The sequence below is a fragment of the Phalacrocorax aristotelis genome, chromosome 8 (assembly GCF_949628215.1).
Source record: "Phalacrocorax aristotelis chromosome 8, bGulAri2.1, whole genome shotgun sequence".
NCBI classification, from domain to species: domain Eukaryota; kingdom Metazoa; phylum Chordata; class Aves; order Suliformes; family Phalacrocoracidae; genus Phalacrocorax; species Phalacrocorax aristotelis.
This window is the reverse complement of record NC_134283.1, coordinates 15,212,245-15,239,771: the sequence shown is the minus strand read 5'-3', so window position 1 is coordinate 15,239,771 and position 27,527 is coordinate 15,212,245. Positions and strand designations below refer to the sequence as shown.

The following is a 27,527-nucleotide window of genomic DNA, read 5'->3' as shown; positions in this document are numbered from 1 at the left end:
CGCTCGAGACAGAGAGCCGATCCCCTCAAGGCCTCGTCCCAGCCCCCGGCGGCGCCTCGAGTCTCCGGCAGCAACACCCTATACCGCGCCGCACCGGAACTGGGTCAGGCGCCCGAAGTGGGCCGAGGGGGCGGGGCCGCGCGCCGCCGGAGGACGAAGGGGGCGGCCGGGTGGGCTCCTCCCGCGTCGCGGCGTGGTGACGCCAGGCTCCTGCGCGTGACGTTGTGGCGGCTTTCGTCCTGCTCCCGGTCTCGCCGTCGCCGCCCCTCGGCCCGTTCCGGACCGCGCCTGCCGCCTGCTGCCGCCATGGCGAACGTGGCCGACACGAAGCTCTACGACATCCTAGGGGTACCGCCCGGGGCCTCCGACAACGAACTGAAGAAGGTGTGGGGGAGGGGCGGTGGCGGCCGGCGCCCGGGGAGACCGGGCTGGGGGGGAGGGGGTGGTGGTGAGGTCGCTGCGGGGCATGGCCCCGCGGGGCGGCTGAGGCGGTCCCGGGACCAACGGGAGGCCCGGGGCGCGGAGCCGAGGGAGGGTCCCGCGCGCGGGGAGCGCGGCCTGAAGGCAGCGGTGGCGGCGGCCTGCCGGGCCGCGCGGGTGAGGCCTGCGGGGGGGGGCGGGCGCGGCGCCTGGTGCCGCCTCAGCCCGCCGGGGCGGGCCGCGCTGCTGGGGCCCAGGCTGCGGGCGGGGTGGGCTGCGGGCAGGGCCCCGAGGAGAGGCGGGAGCGGAGAGGAAGCTCCCCGTGTGCGGGGCTCCCCCGCCTCGGATCCGGGCGCCGCCGGTCTCTGCCTGCCTCGCCGCCGTAGCGCCGCGTCCCCCCGCGCGGCGGAGCGCCCTCCGCGGCCGGCGAAAGGCTTTTTGGGTGCCAAAACCCTCGTGAAGGACTAGTAGATTCTAACCGGTGCTATTGTCCGCCCCACGTGTAGGCCTTAGTAAGGTTTCGCTTTGCTCATGTATTCGATTCCTCCCAGGCCGAAAGCGACAAGGAAAGGTAAACAAAGAAGTGAGGTGAAAACTTGGAACCAGATCATTAGTATAGCAATTTGCTACGTCCATTTCATGCTGCGGCGTTTTTTCGAGAAGGACTTAATGACCACTTACACATGAGGGAGGATAACTAGGCAGTTCACTAGCAGTGACCTGCTTCCGCTGATGGGTGGTGCTGGTATTAACAACTGTGCGCTACCCATCATGCATGTGGCTGCCTAATTTGTGCAGGGATAGACAATTGCGGTGTTGAAATAGCATTAGAGGTGGAAGGCATGGAGTGAGAAGACAGCACTGCACACCCAACGCAGTCAAGTGTCTCACTGAATTCTCTTAAAGGCATCTGTGTCCTGTAAGAATGAAAAATTGATGGCAGTTTTCCCCTTGGATAACCTGCACTGCTTAATATTAATTTCTATAGATTGGATTTGTCATGGAATATAAAGCTTCCAGCTGCTTGAACAGCAAGAAGTTCATCTATATCTTACTGTCCCTGAGAGGTCCTATGAATGCTTTATTAATCTGGTATTTTAACCTGTATATCAGTATAGGAAAGAGGAAACAAATAGGTACTAGCTTTAGTCAAAAGGAGCTGAGAGAACAGGCTTTAATGCTGATTAGTTAAATTAACTTTTATTGAAGTTATAATATGGTGCCGGTGCAGAGCTTGATTCTGCATCTGTTTCTGATTAAATAAATAGTGATAGCTTCCTTTTGGGCCATGGGTAGTCTCAAGAATTACTCTAAACTGGAATGCTGTTATCAAAGACATGAATGCTCTCTCTTTTTAAAGACCACCATGCAAGATCCCTTTTTTCCTGATTAGATAATGTTTTGTGGGTTTTCAGCTTAGTGTTCTGTTGTGGGTTTTTCTTTTTTTTTCGTAGTTAGACCCCTTGAAATATGGGGGGAAAATCTATTATTATTACAGAATATGTAGTTTTGTGGAAGTTTTGTTACCGATGGGTAGTTTGCCCTATAAGACCTGTGATTTTTTGTTCTTTATGCTTATTGTGCTTTAGAATATTTGGCTTGTAATATGTGTTCTATTTTTGTTTCATTAGTTCCTTATTAAACTTTAATTCTTGATTGCATGAGAAGTACAGAGTATTTTAAGATAATCAGTTAGGAGAAGTAACTGCAGATACAAAAAAGGAATCTTCCATATTCCAGTACAATATGGAAAGCTGTGATCTTTGTAAAGCTTTGTGTGTAAAGCTCTCTTAAAGTTGTAGTTCTAAAGAATTAGTTTAGATGCTCAGTTCTGCAGAACTGGAGCTTTTTCAAAATTTAGTCTTAAGAAACAGTGTTTCAGTTGTTTGCAGTTGTATCACTGTAGCTTTTTTATATGTCAATTAAAAAACAAAATACTGTATACCATGTAGTTTAGTAATATCTATCCCCTCATTGTTACTGGGGGGGTGTTGAGGTGGAGTAGGGGAAGAGTTGAGGTCTTTACTGTCAGAAACTCAAATTGTAGGATAAGTCTCTGCCTATTCTGTTATTTGCTTCGGTCCTCTAAAGTATAAGGAAAACAGATGAAGTACTGTTGTAGAAAAAGTGATGGTCCTGGGAATCAAAGTCCTGGTCAAGAAAAAAAGCATTCTGAAAAATCTCTTCTGAAGGTTTGACTGTATTTATTCCCCCTACTGTTATAGAACAATTAAGTTAAATAAAAGCAATGGTCTGTATATTTCTGCATGTGTAACTCATATATGTTGTTAGAAGTGAGATGAAATCTTCCATTATTCATGGGTAAGGAAGAACAAAATTATTATTGTGAGGATTGACCGATAGAGTTGAATGAGAAGCTGAGGCAGACATTTTGTTTTTAATGTATTGTAGTGATTGAGGTGAAAGACAAATGTGTTGAAACTTAAATTGTTGTATTGTAGCTTTCGAGTGGTTTCTGTAGAGTAAGTCATTTTAATGAAAGTCCAGTGTGATTCTTCCTGTAAGTTAATGAAGATAAGTAGGAAGACTACTAGCTATTGTGCGCTATAGTTTAAATCCAAGTGTAGTTGATTTATGCATGTAGCAATGTCAGAATGTTTTATGTATCATTTCAATGTATGAGTGATTTCAAAACACTCATTTTCTTGCTTCACTTTATTAGGATTTTCTTTCTTATTGAAGACACTGCTTGAGTTCCTCAGAAAAGAACTGATTAATCAAAAGCTAAACTGATTTTGTACTTCTTTCAACTAGGCATACAGAAAGCTGGCCAAGGAATACCATCCTGATAAGAATCCAAATGCAGGGGACAAAGTAAGACTCTTTTAACCTCCTGAAGTTTCCTATTACAGTAGCATCTAAGGGACCAAATATAGGTGTTGTAACAACAAGCCCCCAAGTTGTTAAAAAATATTAACTTCTAGAGGGAACCCTGTGTTGTCTACTTCTTCCCAATCTCAAAATCTACCAGTGTACCTCATGAAAAAAATACAGCTGTTGGCTAAGTCAAATTGGTAAGGAGGTAATGCTGAGGGAAAAACTGCCTCTCTTAATCTGCTGAGATGATGTCAGCTGGTGTTGGCAATCTATATAAGTATTTGAAAAAAATGGGGAGTCAGTTTTCTAAGCTTTTCCAATGTGGAAAAACATACGTGTGGAGGTTCCTGAAACCACTGCAGCATAAACCAAACTACATATGTGGGAAATTTGAATTAGATTTGTTATGCTAATGGTAATTTAAAAACTTAAGTTGACTCAGCTGATTCTTGTTAACAGAACTGAAGTTCTAATGGTGGCTTAGAGGTGAGCAGAGATGAATATGAAAAGACACTAATTTGTTTTGAAGACAAACACATTAATATGCATTTTAATAGGCTGCTCAGTTGTTAGCGTATTTTAAGGGCCTAATGTATTTTGAAGTGTTTGCCATTAGTGTGTAAGTGGTTGGGTTTTTTCCTGTTGGCTACTGCAGCATTGCGTACTTGGGGTTTTCTTTGGTTGGATTCTTTTTTGTTTGTAAGAACTGTCTTATGCTAGGCATGATAAAGAACAAAGTCGTCAAAGTCTTGCAATAAAATGTCATATTTTATGGTAAGAGGTAACACAACTGAGCCCAAGTCTGACTTTTAAGTCTTGCATAATAGAACGAGGGTGGAAAACTGTTCTGTTGTGTACCTTCTTAATTGGGTGTTCATGCTGGGCAAGAAACAGTAGTAAAACGCTCCCTTGAAGTTCTAAATTATCATGTACTGTTTTGACTCTGTTCTTCTTCTAGTTCAAAGAAATAAGCTTTGCCTATGAAGTATTGTCAAATCCAGAGAAACGTGAGTTATATGATAGATATGGAGAGCAGGGCCTTCGAGAAGGTAGTGGTGGAAGCAGTGGAATGGACGATATTTTCTCCCATATCTTTGGTGGTGGATTGTTCAATTTTATGGGTGGTCAGAGTAGAAGTCGTAATGGTAGAAGAAGAGGAGAAGATATGATGCATCCACTCAAGTGAGTATCTTGATACTGCAATTTGTACTTTCAAGCTTTCCTGATCAGTACTTGACTTCGCTAGTTTATATTCTTGATATGCTTCATGGTTGAGAGATTCTGCAGTCTGCACCTACTTTTCAGTGTCATGCGTAGCCCAGAAGGCAGTTACTTTTAATGATTGGTTAAGCTTATGGACTACCCAGTACTTTGCTTTGCCTGGTTATTAGCCTGTTAGCATTGTTTCCCTTGGTTTTGCTCCTTAATTATGTTTGGAAGTTCTAATCTGAAAAAGCATTCAACAGCCAAGTATTGGTTGGATTATTAGCTGGATTCTTAGGGAAGCAGAGATACTAAGGCTCTGGAAAGACTTAAGTTGACTTGCGTTCATAGTGTAATACTAGCTGGAACTAAAGTTTAACTGCATAATTAATGGAAAAATGTGTGTGGCAGGTTTGGTTTTTATGTTTTTAAGCCATTCTTGACTATAACATCTAACAGTGTTTTGTAGATCTTCGCTTGCAGTCATGACTAGCTTTTTGCCTGCTGAGCAGGTCCTTTCTAAATTCTTAAGTTTAGCTGTGTCTTTCCTATGGCTGGCAAACTGTAGAAAAAACATGAACAAATCTAAAGAACTAAGTGGCCCTAGGGACATGCTAACCCCTCCTCACTAAACTATCTTGTGTGGAAAGCCCAATACAGTAGCATTCTGTATGTATTCTTATGTATGCGTGCTGTAAGTATTGTCAGGACTGTCTAGAGAGGTTTGTTTTTCACCTGCCTGATAAAACTATTAAAAAAAACAAAAACCCAACAACAACAAACCCAAAATACCCCAAACTGTGGCTATATAATTAAACCTAAATTCCTAGATCAGCTTGTTTCCTATTGAGAAGCACAAGCAATCCTGTCTGGTGTCTTCTGATTAAATTACAGCTTTTCTCTGAAACTATGTTCAGGATTACATGTGTATATTTATATGTATGGAATAGTTTTTAATGACTCCTTGTGAAAGCTAAAATGGTGCTTTAAAATCTTATTTTAATAGGGATTTAGCCTTTTTAGATGAATAACTGTTTTTCTTTAATTTGTCCTAGGCAAGTAGTTTAATTACATGGGGAAAGTAAGTTGTTAAATGATAATCCAGGAGAAATGCTTTATTTTGTAGAGTCTCTTTAGAAGATCTATATAATGGAAAGATGACTAAACTACAACTTAGCAAGAATGTCCTTTGTAGTGCATGTAATGGGTAAGTTTGTTTTTATTTTTGAGTTCTCTCATTGATTTGTTGGCATACAGTGTAATGAAGCATCTCCTATGTCAGATCTTTATCAGTATTTGACTTACTGGAGCCTGCTCTCAGACTAGAAAATTATTGAACTTGAATGATACTGTCGATGGAACTGGAACTATTCAAGGGCTTTGGGGGGAAGAGGGGAGGGGAGAGCCTAATTATAATTGGCAGTGCAATTAGGCATTTTAACCTACTGATGTAGGTGGGGGGTTTGTCATATGTTTCTGAAAAGCTTCTTGTGCAACTGGTGCTTTCTATTCTAGGCAGGGAGGGAAGGCTGGAGCTGTTCAGAAATGTAATGCTTGCCGGGGTAGAGGTGTACGTATCATGATTAGACAGCTGGCTCCTGGAATGGTTCAGCAGATGCAGTCTGTATGCTCTGACTGCAACGGAGAAGGTAGGCCAAGCTATTCTATGTTACTAAATGTGTTTAGTTGGATTCAACCTTCTGCTTAAATCTCAGGAGGAACTTATCTAGGGCAGTTTTGCTCCCATCTAGTTAGTTAAGTCTCAATCTGATGTCCATGTGGAGAAATCATTTTACTTGGAATAGCAGCAGGATTTACAGTGTTCGATGTACTGAAAAGCAACCTGGAAGCTTGAACAGTAGGGATTGATTGTTTTTAAAAACACTTCGATGTGAACATTACTTATTCCTATTACTCCTGTGTTAAAGTAAAAACCAAGGTTTTGTTGTTTCAAGAGCTTTTTGTCTTTTTGCATTCTCCTAATATCCAAGGTCAGGTTTAGGTTAAAAATGGAAATCTACAGTTGGATTTCAGCTTCTTCAGATTAAGAAGATACCTTTTGCTGAACTGGTTGTGTTTGAGGGAACAAGTTCAGCACATGATCTGTCCTTCATGTGATTCCTTTTTAGATCTGCAGTTTGCAGGGTAGTAATGTCACCTTGTGGATTATTTTACTCTTCGCAATACTTGGAAATTAGAGAGTTGTATTTTGTGACTAATCAAAACACTTCATAAATGATGTTGTCTTTGAACATCTTGTTTTCATAGTTCACATATTTAGGAGTGTCAACTGCATCATAATGTTATGCTTTGTTTCACAGAAAGGTGGTTTAAGCTGGCAGGTTTAATATCTTAAGCCAAGTGCATCTGCTTGTGGCACTTGAAGTAGTATTGGAAATAAGTCCTGAAATTGTACAGTGCATGTGGCCTAAAGTCTCGGTTATTCTGCACAAAGACAATAACTTATTTGAAAAATAAATATGAAGTAGAACAGAGAATTTAAGCTGTTTTGGATAGTCATCCAGTTTGCTGGAAAAAGTAATTGCCTTGCTAGAGGTCACGGACAATGTGAAAAACTATTCAGTTTCAGAGTATAAAAGTGAAATCCTGTATGTGTCAGAAAATGTTAGAGCTTTTCCATGAAAAACCTGTCTGGTGCTCTTGCATGAAACTGTGATTTGACCAGCGATCTTCCCCCATTTTGTATGCAAGACCTAGTTCTACTGGCTGCATTTATGTAGTGCTTTGCTGTGGTGGTGTTCATTGGCAGCAGCATTCTGCGGTATAGAACACAGTAATCCTTTTTATACTGTTGTTAACAGAAGTGGAACTAAGCTTCCTAAATTCATTGAAATAGGTTGAAATTTATATTCTGACTTTTAAGCGAGGCAAGATGCTTCAGTTTGGTTTTAGGTTCATCCTTTCTCTTAATAACTGTCATCCTTCAGCATAACAAGGAATGGAAAAGTAGGCTTTCTTTTAAGAGTCGTAAGTTGAGTGGTAAGGATACTGGATTCAAATTAAGACTTAAGGAACACTAGAAGCTATAGACAAAGCTGTGTTTTCCTTTCTCTAAAGCACTCTCAATTTGCAAAATCCTTCATAAGGCAGCTTGAAAGGTATGTGTATCTTTATATTCTGCCCCCTCACCCCCTTTTTATTTTTCTGCCCTCTCTTCCAGCTGGGGTGAATTCAGCCTGGCTTTCTTCTTGTGAGGAATTAATAAAGCAACATCTAAATCACTAGTTGTTGCATGTATTATTCAGACTACTTTAAAATAGTTTTTCTTCAGAATCAGATGCAATTATGAGGAAATCTCTGAACTTAAAATTTTTCTTTCTTTAGGTGAAGTAATTAATGAAAAAGACCGCTGTAAAAAATGTGAAGGGAAGAAGGTGATCAAAGAGGTAAAAATACTTGAAGTGCATGTAGACAAAGGCATGAAACATGGGCAAAGAATTACATTCAGCGGAGAAGCAGATCAGGCTCCAGGTGTGGAACCAGGTGATATTGTCCTCTTACTCCAAGAAAAGGAGAATGAGGTAATGCTTTTGAGTTTATATTTTAAAGGCCTTTTATCCTAATCTTTAATATTCAGGTGACATAGATGGGTATTAATCTTCAAGTAATTCATATAGTTGCAACTCTAGGAGAGATGGTGGATAGCTTTTAATAGATTTATAGCAAGTAACATGGCTTTCATGGTGAGCCAGAAGAAACTTTGCAAGTTTGTAGCTAGAGGACATGCAGATTTTGGTGCTTCCTAATGCTAATAAAAGGTAGCTTTCTCAGGTAAGCTTAGGCTCACTTTGATACAGTGGATGCAGTGAAGAGCCATTCAGCATGTTAACTTCAGTCTGCTTTGCTTGTGACACTAAGAAAATGCTAGGTGTTGCTTTTTTTTTTTTCAGTGTCCCGTGACATGGCAGGGAACTCCTATTAAAATTCCCTGATAGTGCTTTCTATCTCTGCCTCTGTGGCTGTGGAAATATAACAGAAAATGCTGATGTTACAGATTCATTTAAGAAAACAAATAAACATTGTTATTTTTTACTGGTTTGTTAAGGCTTATGCTTACTGTATTATGGAGTATATACATTGCACTTGTAAATATTGCAATTTCTCTCTGTGTTAAAACTCCCTTTGGGCAGAGTTGAGGTGACTGCTGCTTTTTTTGAATGCTTTTGTTTAGAAAGGCCAGGTATTACTATGATGAAATAAGAAATAGTTTGTGTGTTATACTCTGGAAAAGATGTTAAATGGAGTGGCGGTGGGAGTTCTGTTGTGACATAAAGAATAGCACTGGGTACAAATTTAAATTCCAGTCTTATATTAAGGATATAATGTTGGCTATCTGAAAACTAAGTACTTTGTAAGCTTTTCAAAGCTGTGTCATGGACTACTAATTTTTCAATCAATTTTGCATAGCTCTTTAAACATTATTCTCTTTTCTTCTGTAATACTGGTTGAAATATGGCATTGCAGTTGATTTTTGACTATGACAAGGGCGAAGGAGTTTGTAAGCATACAGAATGGTCAGATGGGCATGATGGCATCAAACGCCAGATGGTGGATGCCATTTCTGTCTTAGCCTTCTAATGAACTACATCTAGTTTTACAGAATTAACAATTCTGAAAAATACCGTACCTTGTTACCTAGCGAGTAAAACTAGGCTGACTTCTACTGTTATTAAAATTTCCCTTGAGCTAGGAGCCATGATTCTGCCAGTGGATGAAGCTTACATTTACTCTGATTAAGAATCATGACGTGATATGGCTTAAAGATTGCTTATGACAGCAGTGGACTAATTGATCAAAGCCCTGCTGTAGATAAACTTAGCTGAAGCAGATATGCATGATGACTAGTTAAATATTAAGATAGATAGATGTAGGGGTTTTTTTGTACTCCGATGCAGGGGAAGTAGTGTCAGACTGTTACAAGTTTTTGTTTCTAGATTGCTTATGTAGAAGATCCTGGGGGTGAGAGAGCACCGCTACTAATTTGAACCTTGTTTAATTTGAACCTTACATGATAGTACATAGTGTGGTTTGCCTTATCTTAGATGACGCTTTCATCAGGCACAAACTTTCCAGTCATGTTAAGCGATTTGGATTAACAGAACCAAGTTAACTTTGTACAAAAGCTGTTGCTCTGACACTGAATTTTAAGAATAAAAAATAACGAATTCTAAATAGTGAATCTTGTGGAGATATGATTATAGGACTAGAAAAGATGACTTCTGCTTTTGTTTTTCAGGTGTTTCAGCGCGATGGGAATGACTTGCATATGACACACAAGATTGGACTTGTTGAAGCACTGTGTGGATTTCAGTTCACATTTAAGCACCTTGATGGACGTCAAATTGTGGTCAAATATCCTCCTGGAAAAGTAATTGAACCAGGTAAGCTTGACCTGATAAGGACTCCTTGAACACTTAATCCCATTCTTGTTGCCCTGTTAACGGAACCCAGGCTAGAGGAATGAAGTGAATTGTACAGAGACGGATTTGTTCTGAAGTAGCACTGTCCAGCTGACTTCTCTTTGAATTACAGGTTGTGTTCGTGTAGTCAGAGGCGAAGGAATGCCACAGTATCGCAATCCTTTTGAGAAGGGGGATCTTTACATTAAATTTGATGTTCAGTTTCCTGAAAATAACTGGATTAGCCCAGAAAAGCTTTCAGTAAGTAGTTTCTAAAGCATAAATGTGGTGGTCTTATTTAACAGTGTATGCAAAGAGTATGTGTTGTACCGCATGTGCTTGCTCTCAGTGCTTAAATTTAGATGCAAGTACAGTTGTTCTTATAGCACTGTTTATGGGCAACATGTAACTAGAAAATACCCATTGGAATATGAATTTATGGAACTTCTATTTAAGAGCTGTGCACATGTTCAGCAGACAGGCAGGAGGAAGAATCTTCCTGCTGCGGTGTGATAAGTTTTCAGGGTGCAACTGTATTTACTGATTGCACTTTTGGTTGATGATATGTGGAGCTGTTGGTTTTCCTTAAGTGGCATCTTCCAGTTGATACAAATACTTTTGGATACTTTTAAATGAGTATGCATTTCAGGGTTTACATCAGCTTAGACTTCTAAACCAAACCTACTCTGAGAGGGAGTCTTAGAGTTGTGGAAAATTGGTCACTTTATTTAGCAGCTGTAGATACAGTACTAAATACACTTCTTTTTTTTGGGGGGCAGGAACTTGAAGATCTTCTGCCAGCTAGGCCAGAATTTCCCAATGTAATTGGCGATGCAGAAGAGGTAGATCTTCAGGAATTTGATACCACTCGTGGTTCAGGTGGTGGCCAGAGACGTGAAGCTTATAATGATAGTTCTGATGAAGAAAGCAGCCACCATGGACCTGGGGTACAGTGTGCCCATCAGTAAACGTTTGTCTGAAAAGTTGCACAAGGATTTTCTTTCAAATTTTGCCTGACTTGTTTTCAACAATCCAGATGGATTGTATAAGTAATCCAGATGAACCAATGGACATCTATTGCTGTATGTGTAACTCTTAAATTGGTCTATAGTATCTACAGAGTGTAATTTAAACTAACCACAAGCTTACATCTTCATTTTGACTGTGTAGCAGAATAAAGCACTTGAAAGGAAGACGAGACTCCTTTTCACATGGGTTTTAAGTTTGTCCTCGTATCTGTGCTTGATTTTTACCAGTTTTGTGTAGATTTTAAGTTTCATATTTTAAATTCAAATTCTACATTGTAAAGTTTGTGTACAATTTGTCCTGAGGCTTGGTACTTGGCTGCACCTGCATAAGCTGCTACAAGTAGAATAAAGAATTTCATAGCCTGTATCTATCATCTAGATGCATGGTAAATGGGCTTTGCACATATGGGTTTAGAGCTGACTGGGAACAATGGAAGACTAAATTAGAAGTGGTTGTAAGTTTTTTCTACCATCTTGTGAACGGTTTCTGAAATTAAATAAAAGCAGTTGGTGTATAATATTTCTTTTGCCTTGTAACTCTTACTTTTCTAGTGGCTTTAACTATTCTGTGTACGAAGAGACTATGTGGATGGTAGACATTTTATAAACACAGGGAGGCTGAAGCTGCTTTAAGACTAGGTTGCAGTTAAGTACCAATTGTGTGCCACACATAAGTCTCTGTTCTTGAAATGAGATGTGACTAAATGGGCATGGGGAAAGCTGCAGCCATGTTCCCTTTGTATGAAGAAAATACAAGGATATCAGAGATCAATCAAGATGATAAAACCTTTTAAATGAAGATTAAATCCCAAAATAACAGTGTCTTTCTCTTAGCCTCTGAATCCAATTCAAAGCCTGATTCAGCCTGACTTCCTAGAGAAATGTTTCCAGTTTTAAAAAATATTTGTAAAAATGAATGTTGTGCCTGGCAACTTGTGGTTGCATTAACACAGTTTGTAAAGAAATTAAGACTAGTATTGTATTTGACAAAAAGTTTTGACCTGGAAACATACTAAATGTAGATTGTTTTGTTACTTTTCCAGTAGTTTGCACTTTCTGTTTTAACTATTAACATAAGTTCTCCAGCTTCAGTTCTGTTCCTTTTTATATGCTTTTAATTGGTAAGAATACTACAACAAAGCAAAAATAAGACCTTAAGTAATTACCAGGTGCAGTTAATTGTCTAAGTGTTTTGTTACAATGTTGGTAAGCTGCTTCTCTGGTGTGAGGTTTCTCTCCTTGTTAAAGTGAGGAAGTTGAAAGATGCCTCTACTTTTCTTTACAAATCTAAAGTGTAATTTGTTAAATTATTGGTCAGATAGTTGTTGACACTTTACCCATGAGATTGGAGGGACAAAACTCCAAGGGTTTCCATGTGCTTGGGTAGGCCTTGGCATTTGAGTGTTGCTGAACAACCTTGTTACAGACTCTAAACTGAAGCAAGAATAGTGTTTGATCTGTGTTTCAGTATTGACTTCTTATGCTGTGGCATTCTTGTCTTGTGAATTTTTATCTTCATTAAGTAAAACTTCAGGTTGCTTTTCATAAAGCCATGGTTACATACTGATCCTTTCTCCTGATTCATTTTTCAAAGAAGTTGTCATCTTAAGCTGTAATGCCTAAACAGTTAATGCCTGTCTTCTGCTTTTAAGTAGCAGCTTTAGGATTTACCTCTTTGGAAAAGATAGTGTATATACTCTGTAAACTTTTTATCTCCTCACTTGAAAATTGCTTTTTTTGGAGAGAGAGAGGAAGGGATTCATGGTAATTCTTTGGATAGCATGCTGAAAGTGAAGGGGTGGAAGGGAAGTTGATCATTGTATCTAGTGTGAGTTAGACTAGTTTTGTTTCAGTCCTGAGGTTGCATTAACATAGGTTCCTGACAGTGGCAGCTTCCAATGAGTGGTGACTTCTTCAGTTGCCCTTACTGTATGTATCTCCTGCTCTACTAAGAGGGTATCCCTTTACAAAGTTGAAGTGTAGAAAAACTTCACATAAATTCAGTCTACATTGTCCTGGTTGCAGTATTTAAGTAATACACTACTGGAGTTAATAATGCTTTAGTAGTTTACTGATGAAGTTAAAGCATTAAATTGGGCCACTGAGACTGTTCTATGAATGATCAAATAAACATTGAGTGTTCTCAGCAATAAACAGCTGCAACTTAAGTACTTATGTTGGAAGAAGTACTGTGAACCAATGAGACCTCTGTATGTTGAGGGAGGAAGACAATGTGATCACCAAAATTGTATAAGAACTATTTTTTGTGTTGACACTATCTTTAATGCTGGCCTCAAGAAGCTGAAAGAAAAAAACTCAAGTAGTCTTATCTGGCTTATTTTGTGACATATCTATTCCTGCACATACAGTGACTAGAATTGACCTAAAGTTGACTCTTGGAGAAAGCTTTTGTCCCCTTGAGTGTGTTTAATTTACCATGATATTCACAGTGAATATTTATTCACAAGATACTGACAAGGGTATGATTCTTGTTCATGTAAAAGATGAGGCTATGTTGTTCTGGAAAAATAGGTTTGTAAAGAAGTCAGAAGTAATCAGGGAAAGAAAGATTACTGCTCTTTGACTTTTTCAAAGTCTTATCTGTTAATATGTAGCAATTTCTCAGCACTCTAAACAGGACCTAGTAGGAAAATTGTATTTTAGTAACCTTCTGCTACAGCTTAGGCTTATGAAAGTATGAAGTTCAAACAAACACTTTAAAGGAGGTGCGGGGCCTCTCTTGCCACAGTTAAAAGGAACATTGTAGCTATAAATGGAGTTCTGCAGCCTTCCTAGCTTGGTGACAAGAAGGACTTCAGTTGATTGAAGAGTCTTTGTGCTTCATTACAGTGTACCTCCTGTAAATTTGCCTGTTGTATCAGGGCCCAGAAACACTTTCCTAGCTCTTAGTAGTGGCCTTTTAGTCACAAAAAAGCTAATCTCAAAGTATTTTCTGTGTTGAAGTTTAAACAAGATCATGTTTGATTAAACAGTAGCAGCTCTTTTTGTAATATGACTACCACCTGAGATCCACAACACAGTTGTTGGCCTCTCTTGTATGCATGCCTAATACTACCTCTTCCAAAAATTCAGAAAACTGAAGGTTTCAGTACTATATTGCAATTTCGCTTACCTTAGTGTAGCATAGGAATGAACAGTTAAATCATTCATGTTGAAATGTCTGTTTGCCTGCAGTAATCACAAGCTGATACCACATTGATGTGAAGCTCTTATTAATTTAATGGAAGATGGATGTTAATTCAGGTTAAACTACTAGGTTACAGAACACTGATGAATAGGTAGTTCTGTAAACTTTATGTATAATCTGAATGACAGGTTTATTGGTGTCTTTTCTGGTTACCAACTGAGACCTAGTTTTAGTCTAGGTTTGAGAGCGTTTTAACTTCCTATTCTTCATCAGTTTTGCCTCCCATGCCTTAGAAAGCTTTCTTTTTTTCTTATTTGAAACTTGTGACCTTTGTTTCCTTAACTGAACCAAAGGAAGAAGCAGAACAGAAGAAAAACTAGTCTAACAATAAAATCTAAACCAATGTTTTCATTTGAAGAAGTGTAGAAGTATTTCATACTATTCTTTATCACAGTGAAAACACTTAAATTCAAGTCACCACTGGCAGAGTAAAAGCCAAGTACATCTGAAATTCTGAAAATATTAGAGCACCCACAGAGTGACTGCTGGACTGGCATTTTCACCAGGAAAGACATTAAAAGGCTTTGCTACAAGTTACTCAAAAGCACATTAGTACTAGAAAAATAGGGTAGACACCACAAATTACAGTAAGTTTGGGTTACTACCTGTCATCTTGCACATTACTGTCATGTCACAGCAAAAGACTGGAAATAAGTGTCAGATTCATATATGCTACCACAGAACTAAAAATACATGCCTTAATGCTGTTCAAGAATTTAGAAACGTGGACTTCAGCTTAATTCCAGGGTTAGATTCAAAGAGATTGTAGTGTTGGTTTACTACTTTCATTTAGTCTTCCTAGTAACATCCTGCCTGTGGCATGCATAGAAGGATGACATTAAACAGCTCTTTACTTACAAAGAGTTCTGTAAGAAAGCACCAGGAGTACTATATTTAGAATATCAGCATTAAAACTTATTTTATCCATACAACCTATTACCGTTCATTTTACTGTGAACTGAGGTTAGATGTTAACTAAGCCTTTTATAAAGAAGTTGGAAAAGTAGAATTTTCTTCTTCTTTTGTATCCGAGATAAGGAATTTAATAATGCACATAACATTGTAGGCTTTTATATAAAACCTATTACTGGGCAGTATACAGCTTTATTAAGACATTATAGACATTCTCTAAACACTTCAGAGACAGCAAGCAAGGGCTGTCATGAATATTCTGTAGTTGCAAGACAGTTCCATTAACTTGGTTTAGCTGTTGCTTTTCCACATAGTACAGTCAGCTCACTCTAAGATGGGGGAAAAAGTCATTTTAGTTTCAGCTACCCAACAGAATTTGGAAGAAGGAAGGGGAGAGTCATTACTGCTGAAGTAAGCAGTAAGCAAGCAGTCCCCCATTCTTCACCTACAGAGGCAGGTCCATATTATACAAAACTTCTGGACCTTTAGCTAAACTCACATAGCTACATTCAAGTCTAAATACCTGCAAGACTGTAAACTAAATATGTCTAGATAGATTTCTAGTGCTGCACATTACTTCATCACAAAGCCCAGGTACCCTCATCTTCAGAAGAGTCAGGCACTATGTGCTACAAAGTTCTGTTCTACTTCATTCTGCTTCAAAACAACTTACTTCACTGAACCAAAGGTAAGGCAGTTAGTTACTATTCAGTTGCAGCAGAGAATTAACAGGAATAGAGTTCTTACTGAGCAAGGGACATAGAATAATAGATTAAAACAAGCACTGAAACTTAGCTGTAGCTTTGTCATTCTCTATCTCATATTCACAAAGGCTTACAGTTTGCTCACATGGTAGGAGACACCAGAGCAGTCTAGAAGAGTTTACACCTCTGTTGTCCCCCAGGCAATTACCAAGCTACACACGCATTTACTTCTACACGTTGTCTGTGTGCAGCAGTTCTTCCCTCCCTGTTCCTCCCTCCAATTTATGCCAACCAATTTAGGCTTAACCTCAGAAAAGTTAAGGCACTTAATTTGCATTCATGACAGTATCTCACATAAAAACCTCAGACTAGGTATGTGAATATTTATATGTAAGCCTACTAGTTTCTTACCACTAAGTTATGAATATGCTGTACTGTATCTTGATTTAGTAGTTGCACATCAATATTATGGAGGTCTCCACCAGCCATGCAGAGCGTCTAAACATGAAGAAAAACAGCTTTAAGATAAAAACTATTCTGAAAGTTCTTACTTGCATGGCCAGATTTTCTGAAAATCCTGTGCTTCCCTGCTACACTGCAAAACTTCACTAACCATTTTTCCTTTTGTTTAGCAGCAACTCATTTAAGGATAGCAAGAGCTATCACTAAAAGACCATTCACAGTTTATTAACTACTGAAAGACGAAAAAGTTAGAAAAAGTTTGATACCTGTCCATCAGCCAGGGGAATGTTTACAAATGGAAGATTTTTATCTTGGGGTACTGATTTGCTTCTTAGTAACATGCCTTGGACTCTTCCACTGCTAGGTACAGTTCTTGAGGCAATCTGTTGTACTCTAGTGCTAGAATACAATAATAATATTACTCTGAGGTTAACTTCCTGTGCTCTGCAGAAAATTTTCAAGCATGAAGAAAATACAAATAGTAGCAAATGTATCTAATGGAAAGGCAGCATGTTTAAATTTTTCTAGTTCTGCCAGAAGACTACAAGAAATCCAACCATCAGCAGCATTTACTAGCACCACTAGGTAATGCTGCAGTAACCTTCTAAGCATGTATTACAGGCCAGTGAGCAAGCTGTTTGGACCACTCAGTAACAAGAATATCCACTCTCCAACATCAAAAGTGAATGCTTATAGTTTGGGAAAGAGAAAATGTCATGCCTCAAGGCTTAAGATAAAATGTGTGCTGTATCTGTCTACTACAGAGGGAGATATCAATACCGAAGCTGCTAGCTCTCAGAGGTACAGGGTATGCCTTATGCCATACAAAATTTCTAAGCTTCTTTCATGATACAATTTTTCTAATTCCACTTCAAAAATGTAAGATTTGTGTGTCTTCTGTATGGAAACAAGCCTCTGAAATTTATAGCAGGCCAAGGTGAAACTAAGCTGGTTTTATGACCCATTTAAGTTACTCAGTTTTTCACTGCGTCACTTCAGCTGATGACTTCTATAAAAACCAAACTCTAATGTATGGAGAATGACAGTAACTGAAAACCTTAACTGTTCAATAGGCAAAGAACTGATTGTCCACTTATTTGGTTGGGGTTCTTTGGTGGGTTGTGTTGTATTTTTTGTTTTTGTTTTTTAAAAAAAACACACAGCAGGGTTAGTGACATTTTAATCAAGCTTGGGCTTTGAGATTTAGTTTAAGGTGTGAACTATAGCTTTAAACAACAGTGGGTGAGAGTAGAATTTATACTCTAAAATCTGTTAGTTTTTTTTTAAACTAGCTTAGTTATGACATCAAATCCTGTACCTCCATGAGAACCTAAGTTAACACCCACAATCAAAGCAGGAAGTGTGACTGCTTCACATCCCTGCTACCAAATCTAGTGGCAGATCATGAAGATCTATTAAATCTAGACTAAAGATGTCTGATTAATATCTAGATTGATATTTATGTAGATATATGGTGTCTTGGTATTTAACAAAATTATTTGTTAAGAACAAGCAGAAAAACCCTTACCTTTTAGGTACCTTTGGCATGGCTTTGAAACTTGTGGCACTGCAATCAGAAGCAGAAGAATTAACTGCCTCAGTCACACTTGCAGAAGAATGACCAGACCTTAAAAAAAAAAATTGTTGTGTTTTTTTTTTTTAATTTCCTCCCCATCTATTGTAGAGTTTTAGCTAGGATGAAGCTAGACAGCTAGTGAATTAGAGAATGCTGAAGTGCTCCATGACAGAGATCTAGTGTATATACACGTGAAGAAGCCCTCCCAATGTAGACATGATATAATGGGACCTAACACCACAGGGGAATGAAAGGATAATTTATGTTAGTAGATAAAAAGAGGGCTGCAATACCCGAGTTGGGTATAATTAAGGGAGCATCCACAGCTTTCTCAGTGTGCAAAAAGTTTCTTGGGAATTTTTTTCCAGCAGGAATTCATTTTTCTAGATTATCTCAGGATATTTGTCCTGTGTTGTTGAGTTGAATCCAGAGAGCAATTTTCTTCCAGTTTTGGATTTTAACCCAATTCACAGAAATCTTGACAGAAGTTTACCTCACTCTTTTCTCATCTCCCTCTCCCACACATATTTTGGAGATATTTTAAGGGCATGTATTTTTGACCCAGTGTTAGTGTACTTGAATAAAAGCAACCTTCAAAGACTGGAAAGTTAGACTTCTCCAGGCAAAACAGCCTTCTCTAGTTTGATTGTGTTCAGGCAAAAATTCTATAATCCCAATTCAATAAAGTAATTAAACCTGGCTAAGATTTTTTAAAATTTCTTTTAGGCACATTAAACACCGATATTTAAATTGCATTTCTCTGAAGACAATTTGAATGTATCAAAGTAAGTGCCAGTGGGTACAAGTATGCACACTGGAGCCATAGGCATAGCAGGAATTTCTAAAAAAAATTTTCATGCAGATACTCACCGATTTTTTAAATTTAATAAATCTTATAAGCGAGACTTGAATTTGGTCCATCATGACTGTAAGTAGCTCTGAGGTGTTTTTGCAAGGGTATATTTTCCTGCTAATAACATCTCCCTTTCAGCTGTGTATGAGGGCAAAATTATTCCAGAACAATTTATTAGTCTTAACAGAGCAATGAAAATGCTTCCCTTACACACTCTTCTCCATTGAGTATTGCTTGGAAATCTATACTGATTACATATATTGAGAACTGTGCACCATTCAGCAAGTGGGAGATACAACTACATCCCTTAATCAGCTAGAGGCACTTTTTTGTTCGGGGTTCACATCACTACAATGCATTTGATTCAGGTTATGGAAGACATCTTTATCAGATGTGTTCTTATCGGCCTCAAATCTCAGCTACTTTATCTGAAGAGAGTTTTTTATTCAGCATTCACAAGTTCAGGTGAGTTAAATAAGCTATTGAAGATCAGTCTTACCTAGAAAGAGGGCTCAGTTTGCTATTTAAACCAGAGGCCAATGAAACCAATGACTTTGTTTTGGAAACCTGAAAATGTATATGTAAGACTGCAGTTAAAAGAAGTGGCATTTTAAGGTAAAATGACAAATATTTCCAGGGAACAATACTGTAAGAGTTCCCTGTTGAAGACTACCAGTTAAGCCCCATAGTGCTGCCTAATATATAGTTCTACATATACATGAAATGGCAAACGTGTTCCAAAACAGGCGTTTCATTATGCCAAAACATATTTGTTCATACTCAAGTCCTGTACAAACAGCCACCTTTCTAATATACACCCTTCCAACTTGTAAGTCCTCTTATGATTAGTGCCTGTAACTCTGTATATAATCATCTTGTCTTTGTTGTCATCTTGCTACATACTTCAGTGTCTGGCTGAGGCAATTGCACAGATGGACTGAAGTGGTAAAATTAATACACCTGTGCTTTTTGGTTTAGAGATCAAGGTAAACAAGAATGCACAAGACATTCAAATATAGAAAAGCATGCATTAAAACATGAAGTTTACAGTTGGTTTTTTTTTTTTTAAGTTTCAACAACAAAAGAAAAAATGGTTCCTCAAACCATCAAGGCTTATTGGCAAGTTAAGAAACAATTACTATACCAGTATTTGCAAGTGCGTGTGAATGAGCTACCAGAAGTGCAAATACCATATTTCATTATGAAATTAATTGACTATAGAGTTTAGCCTTGCTTAACTCAAAATACATTGAATTTAAAATAGCTGATTATTCAAACAAACAGCAGGCCACTGACCTACCCGGTTATGGATCTAGCAGGGTTCATAGCAGGTCAAACTGATTAAACCCTTATGTTGTTTGTTCCAAGTAAACTTACTTTTTTAGATATTTTCTTTGCAGAAATATGCTTGGCATCTTCATATTCAACAATTGTAGTTACCTTAACTAGAAACATATAAGAAAGACATGGAAAATAATCTCATGAAGAGCACAAAACACCACTTTAAATTCGTTTGTTTGAAGCCTATTTACCTCCTGACAGCTATGTATCAGTTCTGCTACCCGATGGTCGTTTGCCAGAGTTCAAAGCAAACTATGTGTGTTTGTCATAGACACTGTGACACAGGGGACAGTTTAAAAACACCAGATAACCCTTCAACCCTCAGACAAAATAGAATTACATTTCAGTGGTAGTGTCCTTCCTATTGCATATTTTGGAGTTTGAAAAGAAATGGTATTTTCCTTACAAGCCTCAATGGGCAGGAGGCCAAAGGGGAACCTATGAGAAAATAGGGGTAACTTTCCTAGCTCTTCTGCTCTACTGGAAAGCACTGAGAAGTCACTTAAATCTGTCTCTTCTCATTATTTTCAGTGATAAATCCAAAGGACAGGCACTCTTAAGTCATGTTTTGAAGTACCTCAACAGTAGCATAGCTCATGATCCTCCACACTGAATGCTGGGTGACTTGTATGTTACACTTCCAGTTATACCCTCTTGTGTTCTCTAGCCTTCCCTCTTGTATCCTTCAGGCTTAACATTTGCTTTACAAATGCCCAGTTCAAACCAATTAAAAAAAGAAAATTTAAGAACCAAGCTATATATTAATGGAATGACTTGCCTTTTTTGCTATTGGTTCTCACCAGTTTTGGATTTGGTATATGTTCTGAAGAGCAGTCAGTCTAAAAAAAAAGTTTATCCAACAAAGGAAAGTCAACAGATTTTGCCCAGTAAATGCATATTATCCTACAAAAGGCAGTGAACTAAAAGGGCATAAAAGAAAATGACAGAAGTGGGATTGGCTAAACACCAGTTTATTTTTTCAGAAACATCTGGATTTCTGCCTGCAGATGACTTTAAAGCTTTAGGTAATGCTCATAATTGCACCATGACTGGCTGTCTAGCCTTTTCATGTATTTTCTATTTAAACAGACAGCTGAACAAAATCATTTGTCTGAAATGTTTACAGCAGGGAGAGAAGAATTCTATTCTGTAAGCTGTGATAAAATTTGAAAACACACACTTACCACTGCAGTAGCAAGAGCCACTTCTTCCCCTCCTTGCAGATCTGTAATGCAAGAAAGTATAACTTGTTTATATACTATTACTTGCATAATTATTATCTGTAGGTTCTTATCTTATGGACTATGAAGCCAAACAAGTACTTCAGGATTACAGTTACTTAAATAGTTAACCTTAGCTAGACTCATGAACTTGAACGAGATTCAAGACTTGTAGGGGAGTTGCTCCTAGAAAACAACAACGAAAGTCTTAGGCCATTTCAGTATGTTTAATCTCTGAAAGAACACTAAGTGTAGTCACACAGTATTTAACCTGAATTAAAAGAAGAAAAACCCCACACACATTGTGCTGCAGAAAGCTAATGCTTTTCCACAGAAGTTGTCAAGAAAGACGTTGAAATACATACTCAGCAAAAGCTTAGAGTATTAAAAGACCTCAGATTAACAGAAAGACAAAATGATCTCTGTGGCTAGAATGAACAGATTCAGATGGAAAGTGCTTAAGTTTTTATGCACAGAAAACACTAGACTTGTAATTATTCCTTGTCTCTTTGAGCTTTAAATAAGATGACTTAAGAGCACACATAAAAGGAGGCTGAAGATTATCCACTGTTACCCAATAATTCTATACCCTGTGTTACACAGGTCAGTCTACTTGAACAAGAGTGCTTGCTGATTGTCTGCAGTGTAATACCACTGCTAATTAGCTTAAAATACTCAGCAGACAAAGCAAACTTTTTCATAGAAGTCACCAAGTTTACCGATTTTCCTCACTCTAGTCAAGGGTTCATCCTGCTGTAACGATGTCTGCATCCCTCGTGCATGTAAGACCACGCACACTTACTAAGCAAGTCTTTTCTTTTCATTTTCCTGATGGCGACTGGCATCTTCAGCAGCTCCACCGCGAACGCCTTCTCAGCTGTTTGCAAAAGCGAATCAAGCTCTTTCTTCATTTCCTGGATATTTTCCTTGGCTTTAAAACAAAACAGGCTTTTATTGCCGTATGTGTTACATATCTCCAAGTACAAGCGCTAGTGGACTGCGTTAAGATGAGAAAGTTAAAATAATGTTTTATCCGGGGTTATCTGACGTGGGGGTGGGAGCGCCTGAACGCCACCATCAGGTGCTCCTTAGGCTGACGAGGAACACTGTGCGGGCCGGCGGCTGTCAGCGCCATGGAAGGAGGGACGGGGAACGCCACCCGGCGCCGAGGGCGTCCCTGGGCGCTGCAGCTCGCTCCCCCCGCGGGTCGCGCGGGCCTCGCGCCTGCCAGGCCGCCCCTCCCAGCGCCCCGCGGCCGTCCCAGCGCCCGGCGGCGCGCCGCCCGCCTCCAGGCCCGGGGCTCTCCTGGCCGGGAGCCGCCGTTCCCCCAGGCCCCCCACGCCAATCCGGAGCCGCCTCGGCACCTGCGATCGCCGGGCAGCCCCGAGGCCCTCGCCGCCACCCTCCAGGCCTACCCTGCTGATCTAAGTCGCTGAGGAAGAGCGCGATGCGCTGATCCTTCTTCTCCTGGGAGAGGGCGCCGCGGTCGGGCTCCACGCCTGAGTCGGTGCTGCGCCGCTTGCCCGCGGGCTTCCTCGGGGGCATGGCGGCCACCCGGCGGGACAACCGCGCCGCTCCTCGGCCGGGAAGCTTTTGTAAGAGCAGGAGCTTCTCCCTCCCCTGCCCTGCCCAGCGGACACACCCTCCGGGGCGACGGGAACGGCGGCCCCGGCCCTTGCGAGGGGCCGCGGGTGTGAGGGGACGGGGCGTCCCGGCGGGCCCCGATCTGTGGAGCCCCGGGGGTGCGCGGCCGCCCCCCTCAGAAGGGAGGGAAAGGGGTGCAAAGGAGCGGTGAGGGCGGGAACCCGGGGGCCCCCCGCCTCGGCGGTGGCGTAGGAATGGGCTTGGGCGCGGCCGGGCAGGCGCGAGGCCGCGGCCCCCACGTCCGGACAGGAGCTGGGCAGGCTTGCATACACGCGCGCCTTGTCCGGGTGGAACAAAATTAATTGTGCTTTTTCTGTTAGTGGCTTTGAAGCGGCGGCTGCGGAGCTCGGCAGGTGAGGAGCCGCGGTGGGGCAGGTGACTGCTTTCACCCCGGTGAGTTGTGAGCCGAGGGTGTGTGTGGCACACCAGCCAAGGGCCTGTGCTGCCAGGGCTTGACAGCTGGTGGGTTTGTTCTATACGAAGGACTCTATTTCAGAGCTAAGGTTTGGTTTTAGCTCTTTTACTGCTGTTCAGTGTGCATAATGTGCAGTGCTTCCAAGCTAGCAAAGTGAATAACCTGTTCTGCCTGATGCAAATGGTTACAGGTTGTGTAAATTCTAATCAGGTGAAGTGAGTATTTAATGTCTATTAAATTTAATTAATTAATTAAATTTAATTAAATTTAATGTCTATTTAATGTAGTAATGTGGAACATCAGAGAGGCATGACTACACATAGTATTGAATGTATAAAAAAATTCAAAGCCATATCCTTAAAAGTACAATTCCTTGCAGAAACTTATTGTCTTGCATCCAAATAAAAAATCACACCTGAGGTATGAGTATCTTAGGTTTTGTACAAATGATCAAACCTTTGTTCTTTACTGGCCAAGGAACTGCGTAAAAAGGAATTTAGATAATGTTTTGAAACACTAGTGGCTTTCACACAGTGCATGTAGTTGATATTACAAGTTCCCTGAAGTTAGCAGCTTCTTCTGTTATCATATGCGTCTAGCACAGTATCCTTACCCGCTGACATAGATGGGACAGCCTACATCACTCAAAAAAAGCTGTAGAATTCTGAGTGACATTTCATAATATAACCATTTTATATCAGGCCATGTTCTCGTTTGTAAAACAAAAAACTTGCTCCCCCAAAACCCCAGGTAAATGTTTCTGCTCCAGAAAACAATCAAATAACTGACACAAAGAAAAGAATAGCCTGCCCTGGCTTTTTTTTTTTTTTTTAGTGGTGCTGGCATACATATGCATATAAGTTTAGGGAAGCAGGGCTAGCTTCCCTTTCCCTAATCTTAATTTTCTTTTGAATTAGCAAACACCACTAAAGTCATTCTGAGGTGTGAATGCAAAAAGACAAGATTGTGTTGCTTTGTAAATTTAATCTCATACAAGCCGTGTAAGAGGTTTTTTAAAAAGGAAACAACTGAGAATACATAACAAACCCCTCAGCAAAGGTTTCAGGCCAATCAGCCTCAACTGACTGATTGATCCTCTCTATGAAGAAAAAAAGGTCTGGCTTGGTTAACTTCTGATTATAACTCCTTACATAAAAAGATATGATTAATTATGAGCATAAAACATGCCTAAGACCATCTCAATGTAGAGTTCTGTGTTGGCAGGGAATAGCTTTGTGGTAACAAGTTTGACAAATTTCAAGTCCACAAATCGGAGTGATGCAGAAATTAATGATCTGGTACATGGATTAAAGTAAGTACTAGTTTGAACATGAAGTTAAATGCCTTATAGTGCAATCCAGCAAGTGTTGCTTCAGTGACATAGGAAATGGAGAGCTATAGCCTTTTTTTTTTTTTTTTTAACGTGCTTTATTATTTGGAAGTCTCATACATCTGAAGTACCATTATAAGGAGCACCTGTAGGGAAATCAAATCTAGAAGCATGCACTTGAAAGTACGGATTGTCTGTTACTAATGAAATATTTCAAAGACACTGAAAATAAGACTCTTTTTTCTTAGCGTTACAGGATTGTTCCACAAAAATGCACATTAACCTTATCACAGTACATACAAATATTGTGATGGACAATAGAAACCACCACCCTGCCATACAAGATGCATCAAGAACAAATTGTTATCCCTTATAATGTCAGAAACATAAAAGGCACCATAATAGAATGTTTAGAAAAAACTCAGCTTATGTCATTACATTTTGATTTAAAAGTGTAAGAATTGCTGTCCCGACTTAAAACAAAAAGACTTTCACACCTGTAAATTATCATTAGAAACTTGTAAACCTTTATATTTTTTTCCAGAAGTATCAGGTGCAAATGCAAGGCAAATATAAAATCTATTGACTTATTACATTACAAATACTACCCCTTGAAAAAGCTGTAGTTACAAAAATATAAAAAAATATTCTAACTCCCAGTGTTAGATCTTAGCTTTAGTCAACACTGCATTATAAGTCCAAAGCCAGATCTGATTTGGACACATTCCTAGAATAGGAAAGTGCTGTTTGACTTATTTTTACATTAGTATTCAGACCTCTTACTACAGTTTTGCTTTCTAGATTTGTTTTATTAGTGCATATTAAGAATGTCAAGTGGAGAGCGCCAACAGATAAAAAGTTGTATGTATCAATGGATAGTAGCAACGCAAGTGTTCTCAGCCTGCTGTTCTCCAAGAAGTCCATTTCTCTAAGGATAAAAATATAATTTTTTTTCCCCAAGCCTCCATAGTCACTTTGTGTTGCAGCATTCCATTTTCATTTATGAACCTGTGACCACTGACAGGTGATTGGGAAGTACTAAATTCTTCACACAGACTTTAGTAAGGAAATGTGAGAAGTACACCAACTGCTAATGCTATGTCATAGACCAGTAGCTGCTGTTGGAAGGACAATTATTGGCAACATCCCTTATCTTCCACACGTAACAGATTGGCACATGCTTTATCTGTATGGTGATTCTCTAGCCCTTGGCTTTAGTAACCTGGATCAGCATAGGATGTTGAATCAGCTTCAAAGACAGCCTAACAAAGTGCTAGTAGGCATTAAAATTAGTTTACTTCTAAATAATAACTTAAAATTAATGACTAGATTAAATGAGATATTCTTAATAAGTAAACCTTGTAATGCTAAGCCGAAGCCTGACAAATGCTAATGCTTTCATGGCTGAATGCTGGAAGCTATGTTCCTCCCGTCCTTTATCAGTGCTGGCAGAAGGTGTCCAGCTTCCAACTCTAGAGAAGCTGAAGCCTTCTTTCTTTTTGCAGAGAAACTAGCACAGATTAGTAGAGTAATACAGCTGTACTCCTAGATAGCAACCTGGTTTAGCTGGGTTTTAATAAGCACTCTGGATCATTCAGCCAGCAGTATGACTGTGGAAGATTTAAGAGTGAGTGGTACTTTCATTATCTTTATGCTTGGTGCAAAACATTGCCCTTTTAATACCTTTTCCTTCATTAGAAACTACCCCCAGCATTTCTCCTGGTAACAACATTTGTTAGTTCTTGCCAGTTCAAGCTGGATTTTGCCAGCTAACAGGTGTCTCAGTCACGTGATTCCAAACAAATGTTCTCCATAGATAAAGCGATTCTGAAATAGTGTTGTATTTTACCCTGCTTGAAAGGATTGACAGTACTCACAACTGCTTTGAGATAGTAACTTATTATGTTCCAAATATATAAAAGGTACGAGTTAACAGGAGACTCCTGGAGTTGTGAAGGAAGTGTTCTCAGTGCTCTCATCCTATGCTGGGATATTGTGTTGAATAGCATATAAATAAGAAGCTAATATTCCTCATTTTGTTCAGTTTCATAAAAATAGGGTTCAAGCAGACACCGCATTCACTCCTCCGATCCAAACTGTATATTCCACTAAGATTATGCTGTGATGGCAGGATTTCTTTTTAACAGAAGTTCAAAGGTACCTACACACATCTGCCAAAGTTTGTTTTTTTTCTTTTTTTAAATAAGCACGCTGTACCTACATGCTTAATCAGATTTGGAGAACACTTCATACTTAAAAACAAGAAAAAAAATTAAAAGGAACAATACCTATAATGTAGGCTTTTGAATTTTTGTTTAGTAGAATTTTAAGATGGGAAATATATTTGTAGCTAAACAATTGCTTTTGGCATTTCTGTTTTGTAAAAACAAACAAACAAACATGCAACAGTAGCAATTTTAACAAGCAACTCCCTTCCCCAGCCTATTGAGTCAAAAGTTCACAAATGTAACTTCCAATCAAGGCACAAAATCATTTACTGACTGTCTTCCACTGCTTTCTTCGCATTCTCCCCTTCCCCTTAAAAAAAGTTGGTGTAACAATGTCTTCTATACCAGACATAAAATGTAACAGTCCAATATGTTGTAGCAGTATCTGAGATTGGTTCTATCTATTTTGAATTTAGTTAAATTAGATGAACAGCACGTTCTCAGCACATCTCTCTTAATTTTCTGCATTTGCCTTGAAGGGGAGGGGATGAGGAGAAAAAGCCACAGTAGTTTCATGCATATTTTTCAAGAAACTTTATGTGGAAGTCTTTCACTTTCTCCAGTAGGATCTTCAGCTTCTCTACTGGAGGAAGAATGGTCATTCTGAAAAATAATATTTAGAGGAAGAAAAAAACGAACCCACATTATCTTCAAAGCAAACTAAACTGTGATCTTTGACAGATCTTGATGAATCTCAGCTAGTAAAGTGTTAAGTTTAGTATCTA

At 39.4% G+C, this 27,527-nt stretch overlaps 3 protein-coding genes and 1 long non-coding RNA gene across 9 annotated transcripts in view; 2 read left to right on the top strand and 2 right to left on the bottom strand.

The window, feature by feature from the left end:
• The first annotated feature begins 10 nt into the window (after nt 1–10).
• Nucleotides 11–11,429, top strand: DNAJA2 (DnaJ heat shock protein family (Hsp40) member A2). Its single transcript, XM_075101505.1, has 9 exons — nt 11–384; nt 3,196–3,255; nt 4,217–4,440; nt 5,588–5,668; nt 5,977–6,110; nt 7,807–8,003; nt 9,719–9,863; nt 10,015–10,142; nt 10,661–11,429. Exons 1-9 carry the CDS (start codon nt 307–309, stop codon nt 10,847–10,849), a joined length of 1,236 nt encoding a protein of 411 aa, XP_074957606.1. The 5' UTR covers nt 11–306; the 3' UTR covers nt 10,850–11,429.
• On the bottom strand, nt 935–22,996 carry LOC142061029 (borealin-2-like). 4 transcript variants are annotated; one of them, XM_075101510.1, is made up of 10 exons: nt 22,601–22,996; nt 21,988–22,116; nt 21,150–21,190; nt 20,744–20,804; nt 20,002–20,069; nt 19,124–19,191; nt 17,724–17,822; nt 16,462–16,594; nt 16,145–16,231; nt 10,587–10,857 (listed from the first exon to the last, which is right to left on the bottom strand). In XM_075101510.1, the coding sequence occupies exons 1-10, from the start codon at nt 22,728–22,730 to the stop codon at nt 10,843–10,845; spliced, it is 831 nt and encodes a 276-aa protein (XP_074957611.1). In that variant the 5' UTR covers nt 22,731–22,996; the 3' UTR covers nt 10,587–10,842. The 4 variants fall into 4 exon arrangements, with proteins under 4 accessions (XP_074957612.1, XP_074957611.1, XP_074957613.1 ...); XM_075101509.1 differs by lacking the exon at nt 10,587–10,857 and adding an exon at nt 15,186–15,358; XM_075101511.1 differs by lacking the exons at nt 10,587–10,857; nt 16,145–16,231 and adding an exon at nt 935–1,337.
• On the top strand, nt 22,696–27,527 carry LOC142061031 (uncharacterized). Its single transcript, XR_012662023.1, has 3 exons — nt 22,696–22,780; nt 23,150–23,222; nt 27,366–27,527. It is a non-coding gene; the product is annotated as an uncharacterized LOC142061031 (long non-coding RNA).
• Nucleotides 24,648–27,527, bottom strand: part of GPT2 (glutamic--pyruvic transaminase 2) — a 38,571-nt gene continuing 35,691 nt past the window's right edge. For all 3 annotated transcript variants that reach the window (XM_075101502.1, XM_075101504.1, XM_075101503.1), the window contains one exon: nt 24,648–27,405. In XM_075101502.1, coding sequence (XP_074957603.1) covers nt 27,315–27,405 — 91 coding nt within the window. In that variant the 3' untranslated portion in view covers nt 24,648–27,314. The remainder of the gene's footprint in view (nt 27,406–27,527) is intronic.